This window comes from Lepidochelys kempii, chromosome 9 (assembly GCF_965140285.1).
Source record: "Lepidochelys kempii isolate rLepKem1 chromosome 9, rLepKem1.hap1, whole genome shotgun sequence".
NCBI classification, from domain to species: domain Eukaryota; kingdom Metazoa; phylum Chordata; order Testudines; family Cheloniidae; genus Lepidochelys; species Lepidochelys kempii.
The window spans coordinates 28616478-28641103 of record NC_136388.1 but is presented as its reverse complement, the minus strand read 5'-3'; the positions used below and the strand labels follow the sequence as shown (position 1 = coordinate 28641103).

The 24626-nt window shown below is 44.1% G+C and overlaps 1 protein-coding gene across 1 annotated transcript in view; it reads right to left on the bottom strand.

Moving 5' to 3' along the window:
- Positions 1 to 479: 479 nt before the first annotated feature.
- Positions 480 to 24626, bottom strand: part of CP (ceruloplasmin) — a 39616-nt gene continuing 15469 nt past the window's right edge. The window contains exons 7-19 of the mRNA XM_073359716.1: positions 23604 to 23743; positions 22568 to 22708; positions 22221 to 22432; positions 21413 to 21563; positions 18916 to 19128; positions 16966 to 17173; positions 13871 to 14010; positions 7243 to 7371; positions 6032 to 6138; positions 5045 to 5261; positions 4216 to 4355; positions 3379 to 3541; positions 480 to 762 (exon numbers count right to left, since the gene is read on the bottom strand). Coding sequence (XP_073215817.1) covers positions 692 to 762; positions 3379 to 3541; positions 4216 to 4355; positions 5045 to 5261; positions 6032 to 6138; positions 7243 to 7371; positions 13871 to 14010; positions 16966 to 17173; positions 18916 to 19128; positions 21413 to 21563; positions 22221 to 22432; positions 22568 to 22708; positions 23604 to 23743 — 2032 coding nt within the window. The 3' untranslated portion in view covers positions 480 to 691. The remainder of the gene's footprint in view (positions 763 to 3378; positions 3542 to 4215; positions 4356 to 5044; positions 5262 to 6031; positions 6139 to 7242; positions 7372 to 13870; positions 14011 to 16965; positions 17174 to 18915; positions 19129 to 21412; positions 21564 to 22220; positions 22433 to 22567; positions 22709 to 23603; positions 23744 to 24626) is intronic.

Genomic DNA, 24626 nt, shown 5'->3' with positions numbered 1-24626 from the left:
GTGTTGGATGGGCATTTTGTGGGTCACAGTGGAGCCAAAACTGGGAGTTAAGTACTTCTGTGGATCCCACCTCACCTGCTTCATCGGTTCATTTCCAATTATGTCTGAGACACCTGTGACTCTTGAACTCTGGTGAAAGCAGCTGGGACAGAACTCTGTGAAACAGATTTTATGTTTTAATTTGTAGTCATAGTGTGGTGGGTGTTCACCCCACACCAGGCCCTGAAGGGGTTAAGGTGGCTAGTGTGGCCAATTAATTGTCTAACCTACACCTGGAGGAGGAGCCAGGTGAAGCCCACCTGGACAGGAACAGCCAGGGCTTGTATAAAGCCAGGTAGCCGAAAGAAAACAGGACTGCAAGGAGGATGGCTGCAGTCTCTGAGGCTAGGGAGAGAGGGGAGTTTGGCTCCAAGGGAAGGGCATACCTGAAGAAGGAGTCTGCGAAAGGCATTTTAGGAAGCAGTGGTCAATTATACAGGAGGGTTTTTTATTTATGCAAAGAGTAATTTATAGGCTATGTATTCACAGAGCTGTTCCAAACTATGATCCATGTGTTACCAGGGTTGTTCTTGTGGGACAGATGATCCTTTCTCAACTTGGTTCACAAAAGGCAAGTGGTCCAGATGTCCTTTCTTAAGAAGTGTTTCATCAAGTAAAGACTTTAGAGAATCCTTGTGATAAGCCAATTCCTTCATTCTGTTCTGGCTGTTTTGATTTTATGTGTGAACTGCTCAAACATCCTTGGGAACAAAGACTGTTGCTCTGCAAAGGGGAAAAGTGTTTCTGTAAAACCTCATATCAATGCAACAAGCTATTTTTCGCGTGCAAGAGAAGTAACACAAAAAGATTTGTCAGTGCACCCATTTTCGGGAGAATTTAGGATCCAAATCCAAAAACCCACCTTAAAATGCTGGGAGTTCAGACTGGGTTGTATGTTGTGACTTGAGTCAATCTCTGTACCATTATGAGGGATCCATTTTAAGAGGTAGGTGTGTAGGGTAAAATCTGTTTTACATATTTCACAGTATATTGTGTAAATCAACTTTTACTTTCTGTACGAGTCTGGTATAAGCTATACTAGTACTCTGTTTTCTAAACAAGATTTATTTACAAAAGTTAGATACATTTTCTGGTATTCATGCTAAATCATGTACACTTTTAAATATAGATCAAGGGTTAAAGATGCTTTATTACCTAGTTTCTGGTATTTTTAATTGTGGTGTTTACTATAAACTTAACATCTTTTACCCCTTTCTAGCACAGGAAAGTTTTTAGGAGTGTTTTTTTAAAAATGGTGCTCATTTGAATTCAAAATAAGATTTAATCATTCCTCAAATATCTGCTCATGGTGTTTGTTTTAAATAGGAAAACTTGTTTTTAATAAGGGCCCATTCTGCAAACCCCTTTGTCTTTTGTGAGCAATCGCATGTGAGACAGATTTTTGTCTGAAGGATCAGATCTCAACTCTCATATCTGGGGAGGGGAGGGTGGATAGGAAAAAACTTCACTACTATCTTCCTTTTATTATGTTGATGGCCAGCCTTCTCCTTAACTAAAATACCCTTCCAAGCATAAGAGATTTTTCCTGTTTCTTTGATCTGTTCTTCTGCCCATTGTCATATCCTGTACCTACAGACCCCTCCCAGACATTCATTTTCTCTAGTTTTGGGGGTGGGGTGGAAAGGGGAATCAGGCTTTTTGTAAAACAATTATTTTAAAAGTTCTATATTCTTTACCTTCCAGGCCCAAGCTAACCTTTTCTATATGATTAACACTCCCTTATGAAAACATACTAATTTTAAAAAAATTAGTTTTATAGGGGCTTTTCAATTTTACATAACAGCTATGGGGAAAATATTTATATAAAATGCATGAGAAGGCCTGTAATACTATAGAAATGGCATTACTTAGCTGTGGCAGCATTCTGTCTACTAAGTAAGAGTGAACACTGAAGGGATAATATTTTTATTATACTTTCACTGGTGTGAGTCTGGTGTAATTTGACTGCCTGTGGGCCTAATTCTCTAAACACTTCTCCATGTGAGCAGTTCCATTGACTTCAATGGAATTATGCATGCATTTATGGAAAGGGCATGTGCCTTGGTAATTGCAACCTTGGGGCCTTAGCCCAGATTCACAAGTGTAAATGAAATGACGATCTAAAGTGTATTTTTACACTTTAGATCATAACGGGTGCCTTGTTTGTTTGTATTTGATATACGTAAGAGTTAGCAGGAAGCTTTTGCTAAACCTTAATTGTAAAAACTTCATTTAAGAGTTTGGATTTTTGTTAGAGATCATTAGAAACCAGGGTAATGTTTTCAAAAGGGCCTAAATCTCATTGAAAGTCAAGAGGATTTAGGTGCCCAAGTCCCCTAAAACTAATCCAGCAGTGCTTAGAAAATACATTTAAAATGGCATATTTTATAAGACAATTCATGAATTCTATATGCTCCACCCAAATATTTGACATTCCTGTTTACAATAACTTTTTTTCTTTTCCTTTGGCTTAGAACTATAGTAATATCTCTCTCACTTGGGAATATATAAGCTACAGATTGATTAAAGGTTTCTGGTACAGGGCCAGAAATAGACGTTTGTTGCCAATGGAATTGTATGTATTCAGCTGCTTGTGGGATCAAGTCTTTTATCCGCTTTAGTTGCCCCTGCTTACACATGGAATGAGATTCTCACCCCTACTCTGGGCCTTTTAATGCCTGAGAAGACTGTCAGAAAGGCAAAAAAAGGATTTAAAATCCTGTCATGCATCAGGGAATTCCTCCCTGGATGCAGGAACTGAGAATGACATCTGCAGGCTGTGTTCCAAGGCTGCCTGTGTAAGCCTTAATGTAGGGGTTGTGTTGGGGCAGGGCCTTGGCATGTAGCACTGTGGAGATTCTGGGCAGTGTTACCCACAGGGCAGCCAAAGGGGGCTGCTGTAACTTATTGGTGGTATGATGGTGCCTAGGAGTCCCTATTGAACTACACACTGTACAAACACAAAATAAAACTGACAATCATTATCCCAAAAAGCTTACTTAGATAACTGACCCCTTCTCCCCTAGGCTGTCTAAATTACACTGGGGGCTGCCCTGGCCCAGGTTTCTGGAGCACTCCAGAATCAGGAGTGCAGGGGTTGCTTAAAGTTACCTTAACATGCCCATCTCTCTGGCTGTGAATTCTGTGCTGCACCTACAAGAGCACAGAATTTCACCCAGGGCTAAATTTGGTCCTTTGTAATACACTCAGGCCTTCTCATCTCTCTTCTTCCCCATGGGCCTGATAATCTGCTGCTCAGCACCTCTTGGGATATGGCCTATATTCAGTAATACATCCTTAAACATGTCCCTCTGATTGATCTAGGTTAGCCAGTCTTACCTTCTTTCGGGAGCACTGTGTAGGTAGTTTCCATGCCACCATGGATATGGTCAGTCACATGACAGTGCAGTAACCAGGTGCCAGGGTACTCTGGAAGCATTTCCACAGTTTGAAATGTGCCAGGGAAAAGGTCAAAGACATCAGCCCGGTAAATTCCAGTGCGCTTCAAGGGGAAAAACAACAATAGCAATTACACCTATGTAATGGATAAATACACAGTGCTGTATCGATAGATGGCTGTACAATGGGCTACATTCTCCTCAAACTTACACAGGTGCTCACTCTCACAGAAGTCATTCAGTGTTCTTAACAGGACTTCTAATGGGATTAAGATAAAGTTTTGGCCCAGTATGTTAGAGAGACAAGGTGGGTGAGGTGATATTTTTTTCTTGGACCAACTTCTGTTGGTGAGACACAACTTTTGAGCTTACACAGAGCTCTTTCTCCAAGTATGTCAACTCCAAAGCAGTCTCACTTCACAGAGCCATTAATTCATACGTTCATAGATCTTCCTTTCAGAATTTTTAACTAAAAAAATTTAACTAGGACAACCGTGTGAGGGGGTGGGAGAAGCACAATTTTCATATCATGAGTGTGGCAACTTGGAGATAAATTGTGGAGGTAGCATGAGACACGTACCTATACTAAATCCCATCATCAAACGTTATCTTGTCTTCTCTTATATAAAAGTATCTTGGTCTGAGCAAATATTTTTTATATATAAATACTGTAAATTCAAGTTACAGGACTGTGGCTTAAGATTGTAACATCTCATTCCCTCATAATCCTCATGAAAAGAGTGAACACAGTAAGAAATGAACATAAAAGGAATTTTACCTTATAATCAAAGCTATGGCCATGGAAATGTGCTGTATGCATGTCTACTTCATTCCCCATTCCCATCAGGTACCAGCTTACTTTATCTCCAACATGCATTGTAAGACCATGTAAGTTTCCAAACAGTTTTCCATTAATGGCTGGGGAAAGGGGGATACAAAACACATTTTGTATTGTTATCTAGGTTTTAATGGCAGAGGAATTTGAGAGTTTAATGCTAGTGGTAGGCAATCAGAACTACTTTGAATGTCCCTTAAAAAAAATAAAGGCACTGACTGAATGTACTGTCCCTATCAAATAAGAAAACCTATGAGGATAGGATCTGATGATATGATACATCCCACATTTGCTCAGTGGGAAAAGAGGCTAGAGAGTGCTCTACCCTAGCATAGGATGATACTGTGAGGTCTTGTGAATCTTCAGCTCCTGTAGAACGCAGAATCGAAGCTCTCAGGAGATGCTCAGTACCTTTCAGGATTAGGCCTTATATTAGCACTTGTTGTTCAACCCAACATGTTGAAATTTAACAACTGATTTTAGGGATTAGAATTTCAATGTGGATAACTTTATGGGTAAAAATAGAATATGACAAAACCATATTTTGAATTTCAGTATTTTTATTTAAATGGAACTTAAGCATAGGCTTAAGTGCTGTCCTGACGAATAAGGGTTCTTGCCTGTCTGAGTAAGGCTTGGGCCTGATAACTGGACATCCGTTAAAGCTTGGAAAGTCACATATACACCCAGAACCAAAAGATCACAGATTTCAGAAACAAATTTGACAGCCACAGATTTCAAAGATACAGTGAAATGAAACTGGGAAACGTACCATGCATTTTATTGCTTTCAATAAATTCCTCATCTTCTTTGTTTACTTTGTCTGGATTGGCAGAATAAGTTTTGATATTTTCATCTAAGTACCAAGACTCGTTTTCATCAAAAACCATAAAAAGAAGAGCAAATTCAACTCTCTTTTTCAACAGAAATGTGGGAAAATACTGCTTGGGACAGACAACAAGCGTCCCTATTAATCCACTGTACGTATCCTGAAAACACAAAAACAAAATTCTCATGGGTGTCTTATCTAAGTAGAATGGGCTTTAATAGCGGAGTGGAATACTCATGAGTAACAACATCACTACCGAGACTGAGAATGCATTTCTGCTGGCATTTGGTAATTGACAATTGAACAAGGAAATCTCACAGATAAAGAGGAGGGTTATTCATTTAATCCTGGGGCAGCACAAGGTGCAATACAGCATAAACAGCAACTGTTTCTTCTCTCCATCTATTGTAGTTGGTGCTAGAGTTAATGTTACAAAACAGCTTCAATTTTAATCCTGTTTTAACTTGCTTGTCTCTCTTTCCAAAATTCATTAGAGATATTTTTGTACTTGGTCTCCATTCAAGGGTGACTTCAACTAAACACACATGCAATAACCCTCTGTTTTCAGATTTTTTTTTTTTTTGCACTATTGTGCTCAATTTGCATGTGACAGTTTTCCATGCAAATGACCAATTACATATTTGCTCCATTAATGTAATCAGCTCTTTCACTTTCAAGGATTTTTAGGATGGTTGCTTTAAATATTAGTTTAGGCTAACCAGTACTTAATAGCAGGAATGCAGTGAAATTACAAACCAGTAACTCAGTATGGAATTATTATGCCCTTTAAAGTAATAAGTCTGTCTAAATAGCAGCGGTAGCAGGGGCTTTGCTTTCATCAGAGAAAACAGCAAATGGAAGAGTTCAAACTCCTTTCCTTTTCCTTTTCACTGTAAAGGAATTTTTGTTTAACTGTCATTAGAAACGTACCTTAACTTTATCCACAACTGAGTAATAAGCCCAAGGAATACAGGAGGGATCACCTTTCCCAGAACCAGATCGGTCAGGGATTTTCCAGATGTAGGTTCTTGTTTCACCTGAATTAAGTACATATTAGTGTATTTTAAAGGTGTATTCACTTTGTTCATCCAGTCCACAACTTTATTTATTCAAAGAAGCTGATGGCAACTGACTCAAAGGATGTTGTCAAGGATTTTAGGTCTAAAAAATTGACCAAGTTGATGGGGTTCTCCCCCATCCTCACTTGACAATGAAATCATGCTTTGCAGGATATTTTAACAAACAACCCAGTGCATGATACAATTCATTGCCCTTCAGGAAAAGTTATCTAAGAAGTTGTCCTGAAACAGATGGTATTTTAATTTACAGTTTATTTTTGCCATGAACTTCCTCTTCTTGAGTGCAGCTGTGGCTGACTCATTTGTTGTTATTTCCCTTCTGCAGATACTTGAACTCTTGCTCAAATCCCTTTGTGTGATGGCACTATTCAGTTCTGCCACTTCTTAGCAAAGGAACCCTGCATTCTATGAAGAAGACAGAGAACCCAGAATAACTTTTGAAATAACAAAGATTGCATAGGCCAAATCATGCTGTTCTTAAATTGCCAAATCTATTTTCTTCAATGGGAGACTTGCCTGTTTAAGGACTGTGAAATGTGACGGCAGGATCTGGCGCTGTATTTCTAAGGCCAAGTCTACACTAAAAATTTACATTGACCCAGCTGCGATGCTCAGGTTGTGAAAAATCCAAACTCCTTAGTTAAGCGGTCCTAACCCCCGGTATAGATAGCGCTAGTTTGATGGACAAAGCCTTCTGTTGACTTAGCTAGTGCTTCTTGGGAGGTGGATTAATTATGGCAACAGAAGAACCCCTTCCATCACTGTAGTGAGTGTCAGCACTGAAGTGCTTTACCAGCACAGCTGCAGTTGTCCCACTGTTGCATTGTAAGTGTAGCATAGCTTAAGATACAGCGCAGTAATTGTAAATGAGGAGCGTTAAATGCTAATTAACTAATAGTTCTATGAAAATATTATAACTGATTGTATTTTCATGAAAGCAATACCACCTTAGTAAAATTGCAGTGGCTGAGTGGAAGAAGGGGTTTTTTGGGTCCCCCCCAAGCCTTTATTAAATAGCTTGAAGTTTGCTGTGAGCACAGTGGAGTAAGTGATATGGTTTACCTGGCTGAGTTACAGCAACAATGGAACTGTCCGTTTTCACTCCGTGGGCATGTATAGAATAAGGTCTCGTGGCCAAATTCTTAAAAACAATTGTGACTTTATCGCCAACGTTTGCGAGAAGCAATGGACCTGTTGGGTTGAAAAGAGAGACAAATCTTTCCCAGCTCGAAAGATGGTCACACTAGTAAAAAGGCCGCTTCTTGTGTTATGTGTGAACATGCAGCAGAAGTAGGCATGAGGTCTCTACTTTAATACCTAGCCCAGGAAAACTGAGTCCAAACCTGGTGAATTATTCATTATGGAAAGAGTAGATTCAGTAAGCACAAATAGTGTGTAATAATTGTAAATTGTTTATTAGACTCAGATTAAGGCCAGAAGGAACAATCCTGATTATCTAGTTTGACCTCCTGCACATCACAGGCCACAGAACCTGTCCCATCCACTCCTGCAATAGGCCCATAATCTCTGGCTGAGTCACTGAAGTCCTCAAAACTTGATTTTAAAGCCTTCAAGTTACAGATAATCCATCATTTACACTAGTTATAACCAGCAAGTGACCATGCTTCAGGGGAAGACAAAAAACCCCCGGGTCTCTGCCAGTCTAACCTGGGGGGAAATTCCTTCCTGACCCAAAGTATGAAGATCATTTAGACCCTCAGCATGTGGGCAAGACCCACCATTCAAAGCCCCAAAAGAATTCTCTCTAGTAACTTGGACCCTCCCCATTTAGTGTCCCATCTCCAGCCACTGGAGATATTTGCTAATAGACACAAATGGTATATGCCATTGTAGGGAACCTTATACTATCTCCTCCATCAAGCTCAGTCTTGAAACACGTAAGGCTTTTTGCACCCACTGACCCCCTTAGAAGGCTGTTCCAGAACTTCATTTCTCTAATGGTTAGAAACCTGAGTCTCATTTCAAGCCTAAACTTGTTGATGGCCAGTTTATATCCATTTGTTCTTGTGCCAACATTGGCTCTTAATTTAAATAACTCCTCTCCCTCCCTGGTGTTTCTCAAACCCCTGGTCTACACTGCGAGGTGGGGTGGGGAATCAATCTAAGTTACTTAACTTCAGCTACGTGAATAACATAGCTGAAGTCGACGTACTTAGATCTACTCGCCGCGGTGTCTTCACTATGGTGAGTCGACTGCTGCCACTCCCCCGTCAACTCTGCCTGTGCCTCTCGCGGCGGGGGAGTACAGGAGTTGATGGGAAAGTGCTCGGGGATCGATTTATCGCATCTAATTGACACCCCCCCCCCCGCTGGATCGATCGCTGCCCGCCAATCAGACGGGCAGTGTAGACATATCCGCAGATGTCCACGTGGGCACCAATGATACTGCCAAGAATGACCTTGAGCAGATCACTGCGGACTACGTGGCTCTGGGAAGAAGGATAAAGGAGTTTGAGGCGCAAGTGGTGGTCTCGTCCATCCTCCCCGTGGAAGGAAAAGGCCTGGGTAGGGACCGTCGAATCGTGGAAGTCAACGAATGGCTACGCAGGTGGTGTCGGAGAGCAGGCTTTGGATTCTTTGACCATGGGATGGTGTTCCATGAAGGAGGAGTGCTAGGTAGAGACGGGCTCCACCTTACGAAGAGAGGGAAGAGCATCTTTGCGAGCAGGCTGGCTAACCTAGTGAGGAGGGCTTTAAACTAGGTTCACCGGGGGAAGGAGACCAAAGCCCTGAGGTAAGTGGGAAAGCGGGATACCGGGAGGAAGCACAGGCAGGAATGTCTGTGAGGGGAGGGCTCCTGCCTCATACTGAGAATGAGGGGCAATCAGCAGCTTATCTCAAGTGCTTATATACGAATGCACAAAGCCTTGGAAACAAGCAGGGAGAACTGGAGGTCCTGGTGATGTCAAGGAATTATGACGTGATTGGAATAACAGAGACTTGGTGGGATAACTCACATGACTGGAGTACTGTCATGGATGGTTATAAACTGTTCAGGAAGGACAGGCAGGGCAGAAAAGGTGGGGGAGTAGCACTGTATGTAAGGGAGCAGTATGACTGCTCAGAGCTCCGGTACGAAACTGCAGAAAAACCTGAGTGTCTCTGGATTAAGTTTAGAAGTGTGAGCAACAAGAGTAATGTAGTGGTGGGAGTCTGCTATAGACCACCGGACCAGGGGGATGAGGTGGATGAGGCTTTCTGCCGGCAGCTCGCAGAAGCTACTAGATCGCACACCCTGGTTCTCATGGGTGACTTTAATTTTCCTGATATCTGCTGGGAGAGCAATACAGCGGTGCATGGACAATCCAGGAAGTTTTTGGAAAGTGTAGGGGACAATTTCCTGGTGCAAGTGCTAGAGGAGCCGACTAGGGGGGGAGCTTTTCTTGACCTGCTGCTCACAAACCGGGAAGGATTAGTAGGGGAAGCAAAAGTGGATGGGAATCTGGGAGGCAGTGACCATGAGTTGGTTGAGTTCAGGATCCTGACACAGGGAAGAAAGGTAAGCAGCAGGATATGGACCCTGGACTTCAGGAAAGCAGACTTTGACTCCCTCAGGGAACGGATGGGTAGGATCCCCTGGGGGACTAACATGAAGGGGAAAAGAGTCCAGGAGAGCTGGCTGTATTTCAAGGAATCCCTGTTGAGGTTACAGGGATAAAACATCCCGATGTGTCGAAAGAATAGTAAGTATGGCAGGCGACCAGCTTGGCTTAACGGTGAAATCCTAGCGGATCTTAAACATAAAAAAGAAGCTTACAAGAAGTGGAAGGTTGGACATATGACCAGGGAAGAGTATAAAAATATTGCTCGGGCATGTAGGAATGAAATCAGGAGGGCCAAATCGCACCTGGAGCTGCCGCTAGCGAGAGATGTTAAGAGTGACAAGAAGGGTTTCTTCAGGTATGTTGGCAACAAGAAGAAAGCCAAGGAAAGTGTGGGCCCCTTAATGAATGAGGAAAGCAACCTAGTGACAGAGGATGTGGAAAAAGCTAATGTACTCAATGCTTTTTTTGCCTCTGTCTTCACTAACAAGGTCAGCTCCCAGACTGCTGCGCTGGGCATCACAACATGGGGAATAGATGGCCAGCCCTCTGTGGAGACAGAGATAGTTAAGGACTATTTAGAAAAGCTGGACGTGCACAAGTCCATGGGGCTGGACGAGTTGCATCCGAGAGTGCTAAAGGAATTGGCGGCTGTGATTGCAGAGCCATTGGCCATTATCTTTGAAAACTCGTGGCGAACGGGGGAAGTCCCGGATGACTGGAAAAAGGCTAATGTAGTGCCAATCTTTAAAAAAGGGAAGAAGGAGGATCCTGGGAACTACAGGCCAGTCAGCCTCACCTCAGTCCCCGGAAAAATCATGGAGCAGGTCCTCAAAGAATCAATCCTGAAGCACTTACATGAGAGGAAAGTGATCAGGAACAGTCAGCATGGATTCACCAAGGGAAGGTCATGCCTGACTAATCTAATCGCCTTCTATGATGAGATTACTGGTTCTGTGGATGAAGGGAAAGCAGTGGATGTATTGTTTCTTGACTTTAGCAAAGCTTTTGACACGATCTCCCACAGTATTCTTGTCAGCAAGTTAAAGAAGTATGGGCTGGATGAATGCACTATAAGGTGGGTAGAAAGTTGGCTAGATTGTCGGGCTCAACGGGTAGTGATCAATGGCTCCATGTCTAGTTGACAGCCGGTGTCAAGTGGAGTGCCCCGGGGTCGGTCCTGGGGCCGGTTTTGTTCAATATCTTCATAAATGATCTGGAGGATGGTGTGGATTGCACTCTCAGCAAATTTGCGGATGATACTAAACTGGGAGGAGTGGTAGATACGCTGGAGGGCAGGAATAGGATACAGAGGGACCTAGACAAATTGGAGGATTGGGCCAAAAGAAATCTGATGAGGTTCAATAAGGATAAGTGCAGGGTCCTGCACTTAGGACGGAAGAACCCAATGCACAGCTACAGACTAGGGACCGAATGGCTAGGCAGCAGTTCTGCGGAAAAGGACCTAGGGGTGACAGTGGACGAGAAGCGGGATATGAGTCAGCAGTGTGCCCTTGTTGCCAAGAAGGCCAATGGCATTTTGGGATGTATAAGTAGGGGCATAGCGAGCAGATCGAGGGACGTGATCGTCCCCCTCTATTCGACATTGGTGAGGCCTCATCTGGAGTACTGTGTCCAGTTTTGGGCCCCACACTATAAGAAGGATGTGGATAAATTGGAAAGAGTCTAGCGAAGGGCAACACAAATGATTAGGGGTCTGGAACACATGACTTATGAGGAGAGGCTGAGGGAACTGGGATTGTTTAGTCTGCAGAAGAGAAGAATGAGGGGGGATTTGATAGCTGCTTTCAACTACCTGAGAGGTGGTTCCAGAGAGGATGGTTCTAGACTATTCTCAGTGGTAGAAGATGACAGGACAAGGAGTAGTGGTCTCAAGTTGCAGTGGGGGAGGTTTAGGTTGGATATTAGGAAAAACTTTTTCACTAGGAGGGTGGTGAAACACTGGAATGCGTTACCTAGGGAGGTGGTAGAATCTCCTTCCTTAGAAGTTTTTAAGGTCAGGCTTGACAAAGCCCTGGCTGGGATGATTTAATTGGGGATTGGTCCTGCTTTGAGCAGGGGGTTGGACTAGATGACCTCCTAAGGTCCCTTCCAACCCTGATATTCTATGATTATGTGTTTACAGAGAAGAATCACATCACATCACCTCTTGGCTTGTTTAGCTTAACAAAACAAAAGCTAAGGCCTGGACTACATGGCGGGGGGTTTTCAAAGTAAGATACGCAACTTCCGCTACGCTATTTGCGTAGGTGAAGTCAAAGTATCTTAGTTTGAGTTATCTGGCTGTCCTCATGGTGGTGAGTGGATCGCAGCGGCTCCCCCATTGACTCCGCTTACTCCTCCTGACAAGGTGGAGTACAGGCGTCGATTCGGAGATCGATTTATCGTGTCTAGACGAGACACGATAAACCGATCCCCGATAGATCTGCTGAGCCAGCGGGTAGTGAAGACGTACCCTTAGATCTTTAAGTCTCCTCCAGTAAGGCACGTTCTCCGTTACTCTGATCATCCTAGTAGTACTTCTCTGCACCTGATCTAGTTTGAATTCATCTTTCTTAAACATGGGAGACTAGAATTGCACACAGTATTCCTGGTGAGGTGGTCACCAATGCCTTGTACAACGGTAACAACACTTACCTATCTCTACTGGAAATACCTCACCTAAAACAGACTAGGATTGAATTAGCCTTTCATGGCCACATCACATTGGCAGCTCATTATCATCCTGTGACTGACCAGTATACCCATGTCCTTCCACTCCTCCTCTGTTACGTCTGACTAAGTCCCCAATTTATAGCAAAAAGTCTTGTTGTTCATCCCTAAGTGCATGACCTTGCACTATTTAAATCTTATCCCACTCCTATTACTCCAGTTTTCAAGGTCATCCAAATCTTCTTGTATGATATTCCAGTCCTTCTCCATATTGGCAATACCTCCCAACTTTTGTCATCTGCAGATTTTATTAGCACACACTGTCTTTTTGTGTCAAGGTCATTAATAAAAATGTTAAAAAGATTTTAGCAAACCTACCCCTGTGGAACTCCACTAGTAACCTCCCTCCTGACAGTTCACCTTGCAGTATGACCCACTGTTAGTGTTACCAGGTGTCTGGTTTTCGACACCTGGTACTGACCAGGCCATTAAAAGTCCCGTTGGCAGGCTCCCTACCTGTCTGCGTGCGGCTCCCTGCAAGTGATGACATGTCCCTTGGCTCCTAGGTGGAGGGGTGGCCACCTGGGCGGAGGTAGTGCACAGAGCCGCCTGGCCATGCCTCTGCTTAGGAGCCAAGGAACACTTTGCCACTTGCGGGGAGCTGCCTGATGTGAGCACTGCCTGGAGCCCGCACCCCTCACCTCCTCCTGTGTCCCAACCCCCTGCCTCAGGTCGGAACCCCCTCCCACACTCCAAACTCTTCTGCCCCAGCCCAGAACCCACTCCTGGACCCCAAATCCCTCATCCTTGGCCCCACCCCAGAGCCCACACCCCCAGCCAGACCCTGCACCCCTACCTCCTGCCCCAGCCTGGATCTACCTCCTGCATCCTGAACCCCTCATCTCCGGCTCCAGCCCAGAGCCTGTACCCCCTCCCACACCACAACTGCACCCAAAAGCACAGATTATAATGCAATGTGATAGTTGAAGGTGTATGACAGCAACTTAAAAACAATTGATGATTTCAACTAATGGACACAGCTGATGTATTACTCTGACCAATATTTTCAAACCTGTGTCTGACGTGACTCACCTAAATAGGTAGCCTAACTTTCAAAGGTGCTGAGCATCTATAGCTCTCATTGAAATCGGTATGGATTTAGCTGTCCAATCTTAGACCAAATTTGAAAACAGTGCTGTATGTACCTTAAATATAATGCATGCATTCATAAATTGGGATTTCCTCTTCTACTGCAAACACAGGTCCAGTCTCACTTACATCTATGTAAATCAGGACTAATTACATTCAAGTCTGATGGAGGTATACTGGTGTGAGTAGAAGCAGGCCCAGTGTTGTTCTGCTTACTCTCTAGTTTGTCTTGTAGAGTAGAAATCACTGTATTCGGATTCATAAAGTCTGCATTTCTGTCAGGTCTAAATTTATTATGACCATACCTAAAATTTCCAGATGCTGCTGCTCCTCTGCTCTTTCCTTGGGAGTGCTGAACGTGCTGTCTGTGTATTCCCTATAAACAACTTTCTTGTACTTCGAACCAATGAACTTATCTTCTTTATTTAAAAATGGATTTCCAGGGCTAGAGGAAAGGAGACAAACTCAGGAATTCAATAAAAGCTTCTATGTTCCTACAGCATCCTTCACAACAGTATGTCAGGACCCTGTACAGTTAACCATAATAAAATTGCAAACACAGCTAAATACTACAGTAAACGTACCACTGAATTGGCTATTTCTACTGTACAAATATTTTTTGTTGTGATGTGCCTCTGGATCATAAAGAAAACAGCCATTGGGAAAAAGCTAGAATCTCAGCAGAGATCAGGAGGCCTACAACTACAAAGATTCAAATTCAGCAGGGTACTTACGCAGGTGAGCATTGACTTCAATGGACCTGAACGACTTGTGTATTTAAACAGTGGGTCCCTGCCCACGTACCCAGCTGAGCTGAGACCCTGGTCATTTTGTTTGGGGTTAGGCTGATACAGAAGCTGTTCTCGCCAGAAGCGGCTTTGGCACCTAAACCACCTCACTCTTGGAGGGGGGCTCCCAGCTTTGGATCACAAGCAGACATGGGTGCTGCCACACCCCTGGTTTGAAGCGGTTTCTATTATATACAGGGTTTACGGTTTGGTTAAATGGCTCTCAGCACCCTCACAATGCAAATTGTTCCAGCATCCCTGCAAGCAGAGAGAGGTGCCTCGCTGCAGCCTGCAATTCAGTGCCTGTGACACTTTCTCAGGGTACCCCAGACTGTGGGTCACCATGTTCCCCCCATTTGAGCACTGGCCTGCTAAACCCAGGGTTGTGAGTTCAATCCTTGAGGGGGCCATTGAGGGATCTGGGGCAAAAATTGGGGATTGGTCCTGCTTTGAGCAGGGGGTTGGACTAGATGATCTCCTGAGGTCCCTGCCAACTCTGATATTCTGTGATTCCCAACCCCCCGCCTCAGTGAGAGAGTCTTGCTGATGTTAAACTTCATACGTGGGTCAGCTCCCTGACACTGTCCGTTAGCCACCAAAACAAAATCCTCAGGGCTCTGCGAGCCCTTGCTTTGCCTTGGAGATTAATACTTGGTGTATTCTAGGCCCCGGACACCTCAGAAGCGTCTATCCCCCTGTTGTGTCCAGTCCCCTCCACAGACACAGTCAGTAATTATCAGGTTTGTTAGTATACACACACCTGCTTCTTTGATTCAACTGAGTATCAGCTCCATTATAACACCTCAGCACTGTAATCTGTTTATACTGAAAGCAAGTATAAGTTAACAAAAAGTTTAAGATTTTAAGAGTGAGAAAGGGTAATATGAAAAGAAGTACTTGTGGCACCTTAGAGACTAACAAATTTATTTGAGCATAAGCTTTCGTGAGCAGTAGCAGTGTGATACCAGCTTTCATTTGATACTTTAAAAGATGCTATTTATGGATGAATGCCATGAAAGCAATGTGTTAGTTGTAGTGAGTTTGTCAGGCCAATTAGGAGTTGCTGACAGAGTAATGCAGTTGGCACCACTGGGCCTCTGTGTCACAGCACTGACCCTGTGGGAGGTGCATGGCTTAGGACCCCCCTTGGTGGCATCTCCTATTGGCTAGCTTAGATGGCTCCCCACACTGGCTTTTGTGGATCCCATATTTAGGTATCTATCTCTTCCCGTTCATTGTACAGGGAACCTGGGCAGCTATAACTCAGTCTTTGTGGATTACAGTAATTTTCAAGGTGCCCAAAAATTAGGTGTTGCAAAACCTAAATCCCTTTGTGGGCCCAGACCCAAGTGTCCCCAAGGATAGGAAGAAGCCTGCAGAGCTCTGCATAGACTGAGAATTGCTGGAGAACAGGGTAGTTAATTGAAAAAACAATGAAATGGCGGGTGTGGGGACAGCTGAATGAAAATATGAACAAACTAACAGGTGTAAATATAAACAATTACTTGGTATATTTCAATAGCCTTGCCTGGAATTGGAAGCCGGACAAATGTTTAGTAGGCAGTGAATACCACGGCGGGGACTCAGTCACAAAACACCCTAGCTCTCACTGACATGAGCTCATAACTGGGACAAACTAAACAACCAGCTGACTGAGACAATAAGAATAGTCAGAGTAGTAATCCATCTAGGCTAAGGCTTCATAGTGATGCAGGTCTGGTTATGGGGTAACAGTTCTCCTTAAAATAAAGGAATTTTTACATATGTGGGAAGTAAAGAAGAGAAGGGTCATTCTCCTTGGTAAATGTTTACCATCTAAAGCCTGCATGGGGTTCTCCAAGCAAGTAGGTAAGATGTTACATATAAGTGTTTGTGGCATTATGTACCTCAACACCCCGATATTCACCAGTGTCATGTAATTATGATATATGTTTTGTACAAAGTATGTCATGTGAGGTGTTATAGAAAAGGTCATGATCTGCTGAAACCTACTGTTCCGTCAAAATATGTATATCATTAGTGGGTATGAAATTCAGATTTTGCTGTATGGTTGTTGAAATATGTTGTAAGTTTGGGAGTCTCCATTGCTAGTTCTTTAGTGACAACAAAGGTGGTAAGCCACACCCCGGCAGGTGTTACACGACCATTAATCAGCAGGGGAGTTGTAAACAAGGGTTTTTACAATTCTGTAAAAGAAGCACCACACAGTTGGGATTGCTCAACCCTGTGACACAAGGCCCCCCAGGACATGCCTGGGCTAGTTTCTTTCCAGGGCTAGTTTCCTCCCGCCCACCACCCATAACCAGAACAAGTTAGGCCTTGTCTACACTGGCACTTTACAGCACCGCAACTTTCTCTCTCAGGGGTGTGAAAAAAGGGGAGCGCAGCAAGTTTCAGGGCTGTAAGGTGACAGTGCCCCAGCACGGGTAGCTACTCCCCTCGTGGAGGTTTTTTTGTGTGTGTTTGTTTTTTAAAAGAGCGCTAGGAGAGCTCTCTCCCAGTGCTATGCCGTGACTACACCAGCAATGCTACAGCACCTTAGTGTTGCTAGTGAAGACGTGCCCTTAGTCTCAAATATGTTGGTGATGGGGTTTTTGGATATTCATTATTACCTTTCCTCATGGAATTCATGCCTCTCATGTTCCCATGTTCTGTTGGGAGAATAGTCCCATTCAACTTCCACTGCTGCAATATAGTAAGTCTTTTCATGCAAATATAGCGATGGAAACAGATTCCACCAATCGCATTTTTTCACTTTGTATTTCTGTTTCATGCCCCCGGTGTAGTGATCTGTTGTCAAGCACTCCACTTCAAAAACCCCTAGAGAGAGACAGACAGAGACACACACATAACAAGCAAGGAGATTAAAAGAAAACCTGCACAGATAGGAACCCTCAATCTATGTGTCCTCTATGTCTGTGCTGTATCACCTGTGTTGATTTAGACTATAAACTCCTTGAAGCACAGACTATAAGCTCTAGCAACATGCAAGGTGCTTGTCCAATGGTCCTACTCAGTAGTAAAGTTAAACACGTGTAAATACTGGCAGAATTGAGGCCTTAGATTGTGCTAGCCCCCAGCCTTCTCACAGAAATAGGTACCGAAGGAAGGTCCCAATCTCTCTGTTTAGCAATTCCCAGGAGAGGAGTCAAGCAATTTGGGCACCTAAGTAGCTTCCCACTACATACACAACAGTTGTAAGTGGTGGGGGGATCCCCCCGCTTACTGGTTTAAGCTGGTTGTCTAGGATGTAAGTTTAGTTTTTACTCCCTCTGTGCCAGAGGTGGGGGAAAGGATTTGAGCAGGGGTCTCTGACCTCTCAGGAAAGTGCACTAATCACTGAGCTATGGGACATTCTGATGTGGGACTCTCCCAGTTTGTCCTGGTGAAGCTCTTTCTCTATAGCTAAATAATGAAAGAGTGATTTGAAGCAGGGGTACTGGAGCCAGGGTCTCCCACTTCCGAGGTGGATTTCCTAACCATAAAGTCATTTTTTCTCTCTTTGAGACCCATTGAGTGTTCCATTGTGAATAAATACTTAGTAGTCAGAGGCTGCCTACCAGATCTGGCCCCATGGACAACATAGGCAACTGAATGCCTGTCTTCCCTTGGTTTGTGGATTGTTCTGGAACTTAGGTGGGAGACGTTCCTGCCCAGAGACAGAAACATAGGTAGAGGGAACTTCTATCCTGAAAACTTAAGTCACTGAGTGAGTTTAAGAGCCTACAGGGTTCATTGTGATCCACAAAACCCTGCTGGAGCCAAAACTAGGATTTAGGTATCTAAACCCAAGATTTAAATGTTTGAATCTGGGCGTTAGGTGCCTATGTATCTTTGGATTCGGGCCAACATCTAAAACTGTTCTCAGCTTTATACCTTCTTTCAGTCGTCATGTTCTGTAGTAAGCAATGCTCCACAAAATGGCGGTCCTCACACTTTCATTCTGGGGACCACTTTGGAACAGAATCACCTTCTCTTTGCCTAGCAACTCATTGTCTGGTTCAAATTGACTAGATTCTGGCCGGACCTACACAGCCAGGCAAGGATGCAAGGAGATTCCACTTCCCGCTCTTCTGTGCCACTGCATAAACTCCAGGCACCTTGGGTTTGGGGTCAGAAGGACCTGCATACCAACTACCCCACTGCAAGCAAGAAGGCAAGGAATGGGTAGAGTTTTGATTCCAGCTGTGTGCTGGCCAGCACAGCCTAGCTGGTGCAGGGAGAAGTGGGGGAAGCAATCTATTATTAGTAATGGGAAATAGGGAACAGGGAAAGACTTGTATCTGCCTGAGATATGATTCCTTCCCTGTGCTGCTTCTGGGAAGCAAAACTACACACACCTTTCACAGGGCATAATGTACAAGCACAATCTACTGCTAAAATGTGTCATTTTGCAAAGCACTGGGAGGACTCCACTGGCTACTGGTGGTCCATGGTTCATTGTCAGAGAACTACTGCCATAAAATGATTAAACAATGAATTTCCTGGTCTAAGCTGCTAATATTACTTTTGCTATGGTAGATGACTATATCAGAGGATGGTAAGGATGGTCATTTATTCACCTTCAGAGTCAGGCTCCATAATAGCCGTAAGAGTGGTGTGTGGAAACAGGTTTGTTGTATCCCTTCTTGTTCCTTTAGTTAGGAAAGTGTTTTCTGAGAAGTAGATCCCATGAATATCAACCTCCGATCCCAAGCCAATCAAATGCCAAGAAACAGTGTTTCCTTTACACATCTCAAGGCCAGGCTGGTTTCCATACATATATCCATTAATAGCTACAGAAAGTTGTGAAAACCAAAAGTATTCTGATTAGTGCATGTAACACATTCTCTGTTGCATCCATATTTAGTAACATATGTGGGATAATGTGATTTCCTAGTCTGGCAAAATGTATCATTGTCCTCTTCTATCATTGTCAGAACAAAGCAACTTCTAAACTTTCTAGTTCTTATAAATCAAATATTCAGTAACTTTGAATTACATACTTTATTTTCTTTGAAAGTATGAGTCTGATAATGAAAAGCCATTGGGAAAATGGAACCTTTTTATTCAACAGATCAGCTTCCGCTGTGTATTCAGGAACACATTTGCAGACTCTACTGACTAAAATACAGTTTCACTGCTTTATACTTCAGCTATCACTTCAGGGCTAATACAGCTAAGAGAACGCAACGGATTCTATTCCTTCTTGGGTATTAAATGTAATTAAAGGTATGTCTTCACTAGCAATGTTAAAGCGCTGCTGTCCACACTCCCACTTTACAGCGCTGAAACTTGCAGCGCTCGGGTGGGGGGGGGGAGCGTGTTTTTTCACACACCCGTAAGTGAGAAAGTTTCAGAGTTGTAAAGTGGCAGGATAGACCAGGCCTATGTGTCAGTTAGCTACACCTGTGCAAACCTAGCAAAGGCAATGGAGCTGCACAAGTGTCACGGAGGGCCTAATTTCAATGCAATGGGAGTTGCACAGGTGTCAATGAGACCAAAATTGGCTTGCTGAATTTGGTGATGAGGCACAAAAAATAAACAAATGCTTGATGCCCAAGTCGCACCTAGAGCATGCAGAGCTAGTAATTTGGGGAGGGGGAGAGGAACACATCTTGAAATCTAAATGTATTTGATCTAGAAGCTATTGAGGGACAATAAGCATGAAACTCCATCATGCCATTGTTAAAGACTCAGTTTGTCAGCTGGGGCTGAATTGGGAAGCAGTGGCAGATAGATAAGCTGTTTGAAGATACTTTACTGTACATTAGGGGAGTTGTAGACTATAACAGAGTACAAACACATCCTCAAACTGTTACTTAAGTGACCTTTATCCACCATACAATGGATCCACTATAAAGATGTTAATCCTCAATGAACGCTTAATATTCAGTTTGCATTAATTAATATACAATAATATTCTTCCTATATCTACACCAGTTGGTTAAATTGTACCAAGTATGATCTTGTCCCTTGCTGCAATCTGCTAGTGAGACATTTTTAAATTGTATTTATACACTGTTGTACTGCAAAAGAGCTTTTTACAAATAAGTCCTTAAAAATAATTGAACCACATTTTCAAAATAGTCTCAATGAAGCCTCTAACTTTCTATATAGAAACATGTAGAAGTGTAATTCTGCACACACTATAATTTGCTTGAACTGAGATAAGGAGGAATGAGTGTGTGTGGGAGAGACATACTGACAACATGCTGTATAAAGTACACCTCTATCCTGATATAATGTGGTCCTCAGGAGACAAAAAAATAAAATAAATAAATAAATAAAATAAATCTCACCGCATTATAGGTGAGACTGTTATATCAAACTTTCTTTGCCCCCTCCGCCCCCTGTTCCTTGTTCCCTGACAGCCCCCTACAGAGACCCCCTGTCCCTAATCATCCTCAGGACCCCACCCCCTACGCAACCCCCCTGTCCCCTGACTGCTCCGACCCCTATCCACACTCCTCACCCCGTCAGGCACTCACCAGCAGGAAGCGAAGCAACGTGGCCCCAGCCCGCTCCACTCCACCACCTCTCAGCCGCAGCGCTCCGCTTCCCGATGCCGGTGAGTGCGGGGATGCTGGGGAAAGGACACCCCCCGTACTCACCTGTGGCGGGAAGCAGAGCACAGTGGCTGGGAGCTGGCGGAGTGGAGAGGGCTGGGGCCAGGCTGCTCCGCTTCCGCCGCTGCTGGTGAGTGCGGGGGGGGGGGAATCCCTTCCCCCAAGCCCCCTCCCCCGAGCGACACAGCTGGGGTTGGGACGAGGGAAGTGGAGCGGGCTTCTCCCGGCCCCCTGCTAATCTCCCGGGCCACTCTGGGACTGCGGGGCCCCCAAAAGTGCCCCCCCCACAGCTCCTGCCTTCCAAACTCTGGGGCGGGAGCCCCTGACCGCCCCCGAGACCCTCTGCCCCTTATCGAACCCCTCAGCCCCGGCCCGGCCCCCTTAATACGCTGCTCAGAGCAGCATGTCAGAGCTTTACCGCATTCTATGCGAACCCGTGTTATATCGGGGCACGTTATATCGGGGTAGAGGTATATTTGCCTATTTAGTTATAATAAAGTTAAGTCCTTACAGTGCATCTTGTTGGACTCCTGGAAGTCCTCATCTTCCTTGTCAATGTCATTAGGATTTATTAGAAACATCAAAATGTTATCATCCAAATACCAGCTCAGATTCTCATCAAACACTGTAGCAAGTAGGAAAAACTCCTTGTCTACATTTTTCTGGGGATAAGAACCAGCGCAAACAGAAAAATGCAAATGAGTCAACTAAAGGACAGCAAAGGGCTTCTATTGGTAAGTTACTTTGTGAATATAACTTACCATAAGGGAGAGCAACATAAATATGGATGGATGGATAGAACCTTTCATCTGAGGAACTCTAAACTCTCTAGCCATCTTACCTGGTCTGTAGCTACCCACACGCTTCTGTCAAACGGTCCCATTACTGACCTGCAGAGACCACCTCTAGAGATGAGGAGGAACCTCAGTATCTATATCATTCAAATCCCTGGACTCCCTGCTGAGATTTGCCAGCCAGGATGCCACTTGGTGCCAGTGGTGGTGGCTTTGTGATGTGTACGTCAGCCCATCAGGAACTGGACTGGACCCCACATTTCATACTGTCCAACATACACCCATTAAATAGTGACAATCTTTAGTTACTGCTTACCATGATCTAGAAATAGCCCATTCCCAGTTCTCTTCTGCATAATCCCACCACCCCAAACAAACAAGACAAACATCCTCCCACTCACCCCCACAAAAAACACCCCAAAGGAAAGCATGTTTAGCCTGGCAGGCTTTTGAAGTCACAGTTCAGGAAGGGAAAGCAGATTGGGTTGGAGTGATGTAAACACTTTCACTTTCTCCTTGAGTTACCTGTTTCCCAGAGGGAAGCAGAGTTCCTTTCCTGCATACTAAGAGAGGGCCCACAAGGCCAGAGCTGGTGTCTTTGACTGAATCTGCAGCTGAATAGTAAAGCCAGGTTAAGCAATCTGGATCTTCCTGGGTGGGACCCACATCTTCTGACACCTTCCACTCGTACGTATATGTAGCACCAGGACTCACGTGTGAAGACGGCGCTTCAGTGCCTGTTGTAAAATCAGCTTTAAAAATCAAGCTTAATAGCTAACCTCCCGGTCATAAACACAATTACTTTTATCACAAATGCATCAAAATGTACAATTGCTTGTTCTCTGCAGGAATCTCCTGGCTTCCATATTCACCTCCAGAGATGGTATGGTACAGTGTGCCCTCGTTGCCCTTGCTGTAGCTCACACCGTGAGGCTGAATGCTGAAGGGGTGGCTACCATTGTTCTTGAAGGTCACCCTGACGATGTCCCCCACTTCTGCCTTGATTACAGGTCCTTGTAAAGAGCACAGATTTCAATGGTCAGACTGTTTTGATCCAGGTGGGACATAAAGCTGAAGGACTGACACAGGACTTGTGGAAGACAGCAGAATCTTTTACCTCCTTGAATCCTTTAACAAATATACCCCGAGCTTAGCCAATTGTAAAGTGCTAGAATACACTGCTGCATGTACAGCTGCAGGGGGGCACTCACTGGAGTCCAGCACAGGCAGCTGGGCTCCAGCTTTCATGAAGGGAGAAGCTATGGGGACTGGATGATTGTGGGGGCAGAGAGAGGCTAGACAGGAAGGAAAGGAAGGCAGAGGAAACTGAAGGGAAGATAGGTACAGTGGCAAGAAGGGTTGTGGTGAGTGTTCTCTTCAGCTAACCGTCGCCCCAGAGGGTACAGGGAAAGATAGAGGTACTGTCTGAACCCTCTCTCTTTTCCATTTAATTCCCAGCAGGCGTAATTCTTCGTAGGCAACAGCACATGTAACCCCAACCCTATAATCATTTTTGCTGCCCCAGCACATCCTCCATCTCCTCCTGGTATCCTGCCCATCACAGACACCAGCTCTACCGCTACCTCCCCCCATTCAGTTCATGTACTTCTTCACTCACCCCTCAACAGAAGTAACCCAGTCAATGGAAGCACCACCTGCCCTCCTACCATTCATTCTTTTACTCTGTAGCGGATGCCATGCACCACCTCCCTGCTCATTCATGGAGCTGACTTAACCCTCAGTGCCAGTATAACTTGTCATTTCCACCCTTTCTCCCATATGAAGCTAGTAGCATTTGTAAGCTCTGCCAGTCAAACGAGTCATGTTCAAGGGCCTTACAAATGCTGCGGGTTCGGAGAGGTAACAAACTCCTCCAGCTTTGCCTTAAATTGTTTTACACAGTCTCACCTAAGAGTCCAAGATGTTCTTCCTCGGGGAGCCTTTTCTTACACTTTGTGAAGGTGCCATCTGTGTACTCCTTATAAACCGCTTTTTTATAAGAGCCACCAATTCTTTTTTCATTTTGTTCAAAAAATGTCTGAGACTCACTGTTCAGAAGAAATTTGATAGAAACAACTTTTAATAATACTGTGCTCTTAGCTAGTGCTTTCATCAGTAGATCTCGAAGTGCTCGAAGTACAAAGGAGGGCAGTATCCTCCCCGTTTTATATTTGGGGAAAATGAGGTACAGGGAGGTGAGGTGACTTGCTGAAGGTCACCCAGCAGGAGCAGAGCTGAAAATAGAACCCAGATCTTCTGAGTCCCACTTTAGAGCTCTACCCTCTAGATCATATTATAGCTTGATACAGCAATTAAAGGAATCATGAGTAGGCAGAAAAAGCCTACCAGACCCCTACATTAAATTCTCTACAGCTTGTCTTTCTTTTCTGAGATCCTGTCTTGTTAGTCTAATGCACACAGTGCATTAGAAGATCCACAAACAATAGTTTCTGGCCAGTGCTTTGTAATTTTTATTCTGGTTTTAGGAAAAAAGGTATTTTTATTATGAGTTACACAAGAACACAGAGAAATAAGACTGTAAAAACAATTAAACAGTTTGCAGATTTCATGAAAGCTTACTCTGGGATTTTTTTTTTTAAAATTGTTATTGCCCTGTTCATTCAATGATCTCACAGCACTTCACAGAGATTAATTAATTAAGCCTCAGCTCAGGAAGGTAACAAAGTGTTGTTAAACCCATTTGATAGATGAAGAATAGAGGTGTTAAATGACTTGACTAAGGGTATGTCTTCACTAGTTGCGGCGGCACTTTGACACGGCTGTGTAGTCGCAGCACCAACTCTGGGAGAGTGCTCTCCCAGCACTGTAAAAAGCCCCCCCCCCCCCGCACTGTTTACACCGCCACTTTACAGCACTCAGGGGGCTGCTTTTCCACACCCCTGAGCAAGAAAGTTGCAGCGCAGTAAAGTG